Source organism: Corticium candelabrum, chromosome 3 (assembly GCF_963422355.1).
Source record: "Corticium candelabrum chromosome 3, ooCorCand1.1, whole genome shotgun sequence".
Taxonomy (NCBI): domain Eukaryota; kingdom Metazoa; phylum Porifera; class Homoscleromorpha; order Homosclerophorida; family Plakinidae; genus Corticium; species Corticium candelabrum.
The window spans coordinates 78992-86907 of record NC_085087.1 but is presented as its reverse complement, the minus strand read 5'-3'; the positions used below and the strand labels follow the sequence as shown (position 1 = coordinate 86907).

At 44.0% G+C, this 7916-nt stretch overlaps 1 protein-coding gene across 6 annotated transcripts; it reads left to right on the top strand.

Moving 5' to 3' along the window:
- Nucleotides 1–490: 490 nt before the first annotated feature.
- LOC134177020 (uncharacterized) lies at nucleotides 491–7233 on the top strand. 6 transcript variants are annotated; one of them, XR_009969422.1, is made up of 4 exons: nucleotides 491–707; nucleotides 770–872; nucleotides 6878–6946; nucleotides 7004–7233. XR_009969422.1 is itself a non-coding variant. In XM_062643723.1 (3 exons), the coding sequence occupies exons 1-3, from the start codon at nucleotides 537–539 to the stop codon at nucleotides 6907–6909; spliced, it is 306 nt and encodes a 101-aa protein (XP_062499707.1). In that variant the 5' UTR covers nucleotides 491–536; the 3' UTR covers nucleotides 6910–7233. The 6 variants fall into 6 exon arrangements, 4 of the variants coding, with proteins under 4 accessions (XP_062499707.1, XP_062499705.1, XP_062499706.1 ...); XR_009969421.1 differs by lacking the exons at nucleotides 6878–6946; nucleotides 7004–7233 and adding exons at nucleotides 5068–5693; nucleotides 5761–6849; XM_062643723.1 differs by having other exon boundaries at nucleotides 6878–7233.
- The last annotated feature ends 683 nt before the right edge of the window (nucleotides 7234–7916 follow it).

Below are 7916 nucleotides of genomic sequence, written 5' to 3'. Positions count from 1 at the left end.
CTTCTTTACGCTCGTAGCTTAATTAAAGAATACAGTTTTCTATAAATTTGGTAGCGCGCGCTACATTTTTGACTTGTTTATATCAACGCTCACGTACATGTGTCGCACTTAGTCTAGCGCAGCCAGCTTCTCCCCCTTTTAACTTCCGTTGGCATCGGAAGTCAAAAAGGAGGAGAACTGGCTGCGCGAGACTAGCACTCGGGAGCCCATAGATGCGCCTTAATATCAACTCGCACCTATGGGCGTCCCCAATAAGACCACACCTAGTTAACTAGGCCCAAAAAATATTTCGCTCTATGCGTCATCTCTACATAAACGCAGAAACTGACGTCAAATGCGAATGCTCTTTGGACGCAAGGAATGAAGACGCAAGACGCAAAACGCAAGACGCTGCTTAATAATAGGTACTCTAAAATTAGTAGAGTCTACAGTCGCTCGCTTCGCGCGCTCTTGGTCTGGGAGTTCGAGGCCAATGCCCGTGGGTGCAGCTATAAATAGAAGTATCAAGTATCATCGATTTACTCCGGGATCATGTGATGGCTTCTGATGATCTCTCTCTCTTATCTCTAGAAGACGAAAGCTCACGAAGACGGTCTGCCACTGCAGCAGATTTCGACGACGACAATGAGAAGTCTCTGTCAGACAGCTGGGTGAAAGTGAGCGCTGCATCTACGATTGAAGCTCAGAAGAGACAGAACAACCAATTGGTCGTAATCGCTGGGTCAAACAGTACCATGATGGATGTGTATGAGCGTTTCTGTGATGGTAGTTTGGGTTCAAGAAGTGGAAGAGCCACGTGACGAGAAGGCCGTTAGCAGTTCGTTCTGACGTAGTGAAAGAGCTTTATTCTGAACCTAAGATTGTCAAACAAGGTAGTGCAACATACTTCTTTGTAAGAAATGCAGTTGCATCTTTTTGCTAGTCTCGCGTAGCCAGACCGTTTCTAAAACCTTCCGGAGGGGAGAGAGAGGGAGAGGGAGGGAGAGAGAGGGAGAGGGAGAGGGAGGGAGAGAGAGGGAGGGAGAGGGAAAGGGAAAGGGAGAGGGAGAGGGAGAGGGGAGGGGAGAGGGGAGGGAGAGGGAGGGAGAGGGAGGGGAGAGGGGAGGGGGAGAGGAGAGGGAGAGGAGAGGGGGAGGGGGAGAGGAGAGGGGAGGGGGAGAGGAGAGGGGGAGAGGAGAGGGGGAGAGGAGAGGGGAGGGGGAGAGGAGAGGGGGAGAGGGAGAGGAGAGGGGGAGGGGGAGAGGGAGAGGAGAGGGGGAGGGGGAGAGAGAGGGGGAGGGGGAGAGAGAGGGGGAGGGGGAGAGAGAGGGGGAGGGGGAGAGAGAGGGGGAGGGGGAGAGGAGAGGGGGAGAGGAGAGGAGAGGGGGAGAGAAACGGTCTGGCGAATAAAGGCTGGTTCACAATATGCGATGGAGAGCAATTCGTTTCGTTTGGTCAAACCAAAGGCACCACTTGAGACCTACAATGGATTGATTGCATGAGGGAGTGTTGATGGACGGATAGAATTGATTCTATTTTGTTTCCTCAGTCAGAAGAGACTGCAACAGGAAATGATTAGGTACTGTTACTCAATCAGCGAAGCGTGAAACAAGGATGTTGTAACCATGCAGCATGGGAATGGTAATTATTGGAATGGAACGGAACGTACACGTATTGTGAACACGACAGTGAGCTGTCCATCACGGTCCATCTCTATCACATACTGAGAACCAGCCTTAACTGTACAACGACTCGTGCCACTTTGGCAGTTACGGAACGTTGTCTCTTTGTTCTGGTGGGCTGTCGGCCATGTGCTCATCACTTGCGCAACGCAAGAGTGCAATTGGTGCCGTGCAACGTGCTAAGTCTTCACAGACATTCTACTCATCTGTCAGGTGACTCATTTTCAAATGATCTTACACAGTCGATCTTCTCCTCGCTAGATGGGACAATTCTTCAGGACACTGGACATTAATGTAGCAAGGTTTTTGGTTAGTGAGCCCGTCTAGTGACTTTGTGTTAACAGCTGCAGTAGACCACCGTGGAATTCAAACAAATGACAACAGACGAAGACTGCAAGCTCAAAATTGTCTCCAGAACAGACTCACCTAACCAGAAACATTGCTACAGCAGTGTCCACTGTCCTGAAGAAGATTGAGCGGTGAAATCGTTTGAAAATGTGTCAGCTGGCGGATGAGTAGAATGTCTGTGAAAACTTAGCAGGTTGCACGGTACCAATTGTACTGTTGCATTGTGCTAGTGACGAGAAAAAGGCCAACAACCCACTAGAACGAGGTGTCAGCGTTTTGTAACTGCCAACGTCAACATGACATAATGCCATTTGTGTATCGTTAACTAAATCAAATTTTGTCCACTAAGATTTCGATGAGTGCATGGGCGAGGCTTTACACAAGTCGTTTTACAGTTATTTGCCAGACTGTTTCTCTTCCCCCAGAAGTATTTAGAAATGGTCTGGCTACACGACTATCTTTAAACTAAGACAAAAATTACAGAAAATACGTAATACTAAAATTTTAGTTTGCTGATCTTTTGTACACACAGACACACACTATAAACTAAACATTACGATCTGCTAAATACTGGTCACCCTCCCTAGCTAACAGTTGGTTTTTGTGCACGGCTACTCAGAAGAATTCTTGGTCTGCGCTAGCAATCTCCTAGAGCGGTCAGGAACTCACAGGAGCACCCGAAGTCTCATCTGAACCCCAGTGGCTGAGGTCATGTCATATCTGATGACTCCTTAGTTCCCCAGTCAAAGACTAGGTACTCATTATATTCCTGAGTCAAGAGAGGTAATTGTATGTGAGTTTCTTGCCCAAGGAAATTATGACATAGCTTGCCATCACTGTGACTTGAACTTGTAACTATGCAAGGTCCCGGATATACACACTCTGTTGGATAACTTTAACCAACTGAGCTATAGCACCACACACGCACACGTGCACGCACGCACGCACACACACACACACACACACACACACACACACACACACACACACGCACACACACACACCAGTGCTCGAAATACTATAAATCCACAAATTTTCGTATGCATCTATTTTCGTACATTATTCCAGAAGACCTTTCATATGCATCTTATTTTCATACGGGCTCTAACGGACAATTTTAGTGCACACTAGTAGACAGTAACTGTTTCATTCTGTACATGCGTCAGTGTACGTGATTCATGGGTTCTAAGCTAATGAAAAGTGGTATCCATGCTTGACAAACGACAAAAGATCAAAAAGAACTACTACCACTACCAAGATTGCGAGCCGCATCCGGGATCCAACAAGAGGACACCGCAGCTAGTTGTGTAGAGAAAGCGCTGGATTGAGATCACTTGGCAGCCAAGCGCAGAAAGAGTGGACAATATCACGTCTCTGTCTCCAAGACTAGGCTGACCATTGCCCAAGTCACTGAAGAATGTGGACCTTTACGAGGTCACGCGCTTGAGCTCGTTTACAAAAATTGTTGAATGACAGAATCACAAAAGTCAACAGTTTAATCAGTCCGCAATGCATATCAAAAATAGTTACTAGTATCGGACCGATGGCCTGAAGAAATGGTACAACTAAAACTTTAGCAGAAAAGGTTGCGGCAGGTAGACTCTTTCTTCTTGGATCGGCATTGGACGAAAATAGTGATGACTTATATTACTTGTATGCCTCGCAAGACAGCAGCTGCGTCATCAACCGAAGCATAGTGTTGGGGTGTGTATTAGGACTAATTCGAAAGAAAAAACCGTCCCTGCTGCAAGAACATCAACTGTCTGTTCAGTGCTCGAAATAGCGGTCGGACGTCGGACATTTCCGAACACTTTTGTTGTTTGTTCGATCACGAAGAAGAACGTTTGGACAAGATGTCAAACTTTAGAAACGCAACTGTAGACCTGCTGTAAAGGAGCTCTAATGTCTTGCTCTCAAGGCTTGATTTATTATTTTCCACTACAGCTAGCTGCACAATGAGCGTCTATTCGTTTTGCTGCATGTTTCCGATGTCTATTACGCAGTGATCACCGCTCTTCATTTGATAATTGAATTATAATTACTAGGCCACAGGTGCAGCCAACTGTAATTGACATGTTTCATCTCTACATCAAAAGGTTCGTTGTAAGATTAGTGTTTCTCGTATATGGGTTAGTCAGAAGAGGTACACATGAGTTAGTATACTCCAACCGGTCTTGTAAAATGGATTCCTGAGTCACGTGATGTAATGATATGCACAGCGTCCTCCAGCTATGTCGTAACTTGTCTGCTGTGAACTTCAATCTTCTGTCGCTTTTCAATTTTATAGTATGTACAGTATCCTAGAGATTTACAGAGGCTACTCTCTGTTCGCGCCGACTTTGCTCCCGAAAGTCAGTAATGATGCAGCTGTAATTGTTTACTACACGCAGATGTTAAGTGATATCCCAAAACTGTCCATTAGAGGTCATATTACAATAGAATGAGGTTATGTAAATGTAAAGGAACTTGAAGGCTATCAAGACGAAACAGAACGGGAAGAAGAGTCAGGAATACCAACCAACAGCCTGCGAAACAATGAGGACTGTGAGTTGATGTCACAGCGGTAGACCGTTTAGTTACCTTGCTAATCGCTACTTCCTTTAGATACTAGTAGCTGTAAAGTCATACCTTCTTTTAATTCATGAGCTAGGAACCCTAACAACTCTTGAAATGCATCAAACAGCTAAAAAATTTGCCAAGATCATGCCAAAGATCATGCCAAAGTGAAATGCATGATCTGGCAATGAAACTACTACGAAAAGCATGGTGCAACATTTGTTGCGTATGCTCCAAAGCTGAAAAGTATAGCGTTACTGCCAAAGATGGATGCTGGTACCAGGCACAAAATGCGTTCTAAATTTGATATTGCGTACTTTCTTGGCAAGGAAAATCTAGCGTTTCCGAAGTTCGAGTCATTGTGCAAGTTGGAAAAGAGGCACGGTGTTATGCTAGGTGATATGTACATCAATACTCATGGATGTGCCATGTTTATAAAGTTTATTGCTTACAAACTACGACAACGGCTTGTGTCTGCTATTAACAAAGCTCATTTCTTTAGTCTGCAAGTGGATGGATCAACAGATGCTGCAAATATAGAAGTTGAACTGTTCATGGCAATCTGTTTGGATCCGTATACTGATGATGGCAGAGTGCACGTTCGAAAACTGCTTCTTTTCCCTTGTAGTGGGACTGGTGAAGGTTTGTATCAATGTTTCTGCGATGCTGTGAAGTTTGTCGGGTTGACAACTGGAAACAAAACTTATCGGTCCTGGTTGTGATGGTGGTACTGCCAATATAATATGTCTACTAGTCGTGGTTTACATAGATTTCTAAAAGATGTTCCATGGGTAATGGTATCTTGGTGCTTAGGACATCGTTTAGAACTTTATATTAGAGATGCATTTGAATCGACGTTCTTCACAACCACCAATGAATTTCTGCTTCAAGTCTACTTTATGTATGAAAAATCTTTTTAAAAATGTCGAGAGTTAAAGCAGGTGATAGAAGAGCTTAAGGTTTGTCTTGAAGATTCTGACTTGCCTAGGGCTGGTGGGCTTCGCCTACTTCGTGCTTGTGGCACGCATTTTGTATTGCACAAAATTGCTGCCTTAGCCCGTCTCATTGACAGGTTTGGAGTATACATTAGCCATCTGACTACGCTGAGTCAAACATTACCACGCTCAGGTGAGCATCAGACTCTTCATGGTTATATACTAAAGTGGACAAAGTCAAATTGTGTTGGGTTGTGCAGTGTTTCACAACATTCTTAAACCAGTTGCTGTCTTGTCAAAAACTTCGCATGAAGAAGACTTGTGCACTGTTCGTGCCATTGATTCTATCATGAAGACAAAATCTAGACTTGACAAGCTACGAGTTACTGCATTCCAAGAGTTACCTTCTGTAAAAAAGGTAATCGGAAGAATAAAAAACGATAGTAACAATTCTTTTCTTTTGCTGTATCAGGTCGTACACTTGAAAGACTACAAACCATCGCTAGAGTACTTGGAAACCCACTAATTTTCTTGGATTGCTCATGTAGCTGTTGACTGTTTATGGATATCATAAGGCATGGTGACACTGATCTTTTGCACTCATCGTGTTAAATTTGGCTGCCTTTTTATTAACGTGCGTTATACCAAACAAATTAAAATCAGGTTTTGATGCTCCTGAGTAAGTTAGTTATGATGGAAATATGTTTGAATCAATTCTAGCTGTGAAGTCTAATCAATTTAAAATTTTAGTCTTGTGTAGCCAGTCCCTCCCACTTTTGATATCAAAAGGGGAGGGGATGGCTACGTGAGACTAGGGGTGCATTTCTTTTGCCTCTTCTGCTCTTCTGGAATAGAGGTGTCAGAAGAGAACAGAAGAGGTCGATCATGCGCAGTCTGATCAGAAGAGCCAAGCCAAAGAAATGACCAGAAGAGGACCTAGAAGAGCTGAGCATGCGCATTAATAGTTTAGCACGTCCAGACGTACTCTAGTTGTGAAATTAATTAGCAAAATAAGGTTTTCCTTAAGAAATTGGATCTCTACTTGAAGAGGCGACTTCTACAACCGTTGTCTCCGTTTCTGGTGCCTTAAAGGGGGTCCTTGGAGAACACCCACTAGCAGCAGCTGTAGTTGTGGGACTTGATATTACTGGAAGACCACTTGGTTTCCAAAGCAGTGGAAGCGAAGGACGCTCATACGGCTCCATCGATACGCGTGTTTTTAATGCGAATGTCTCACAAGTCACAAAAGAAACGACCAGAAGAGGTCGCATGACTCTTCTGGCCTCTTCCAGAAGAGCAGAAGGGGCAAAAGAAATGCACTTATGTCCAGACAACGTTGAAACCTTAATTTGAGCACTGCTGTTGATGCCATTCTAGATGTCTGTCAGAGTCCTTACAGAAACAGTTGAGTTGAGTGACATCATAATGTTGCAAACTGGACATGCTGTACGTAGAGAGTTTTATTTTGGTTATTTGTTGTTGTAAAACCAGTGTATTGTTCAGTTGGATCTTGTGTTGTGGTACTGTACATCATCAACATTGATAAAGTGGCAATGTGTTATACTAACAGTTTGTCATCCAAGAAAAGTTTTGGTATGCATTTTAATTTAGTACATTTAGGAGTTGTATGAACAATACGAAAATAAAATGGATATGAAAATTTGTGGATTTACAGTAACGGTCGGACATTTGACATTGTTCGACCATTTTTGCCACTTGACCGATCAACTCTGATTGTGTTTGGACATGTTGTCCGAACAAGCTCTTTTAAATAGGAATGGTTTAAAGCAACACTGTCAAGATGTTGGCCTCGGATACCTAGCGTCTAACGCCCCCAAACTTGAATTTAGGTAGACAGTTTTCAAGTTCTCCAAAACGTGGAATTGTTGGCAAGTGCGATTTCACCCATAGTTATATTGCGTTATCTGCCATGTTTTGGCGTTAGATCGACTTTTGTCGTGCTTTGAGTGCCTAACTGCCGATATCGTCGTACTTGACTAGGTCATTACGCATCGATTTGATACGTTGTGTATACATTTGCAAATATAGAGCAGGCATAGCGTTTGTTTTCGACTTCGAATGGTTTCTTTCTATGGTGAAAACGGGCCCTTTACAAGTCGTACGTGATGGACAAAAGTCCCGGACGTTGTCACCGATATGACATTGATATCTCAGAAGAGAAGCTACGGAGGTGCACGTCAAGGGGCAGAATGTCGCCACAAGTGCACAGCAAGTGTTATGAAGACCATTCTAGTATGCGTAGTACCTAGTATGCGTTCTATTGTCATGAAACGCCATTATGCTGTCTTAGGAGTCCTGATGTAGGTTTGCGCAAAGTGTGACACGCCTAGAGCGCACAAGCCTAGAGCGCACAAGCCTAGAGCGCACAAGCCTAGAGCGCACAAGCCTAGAGCGC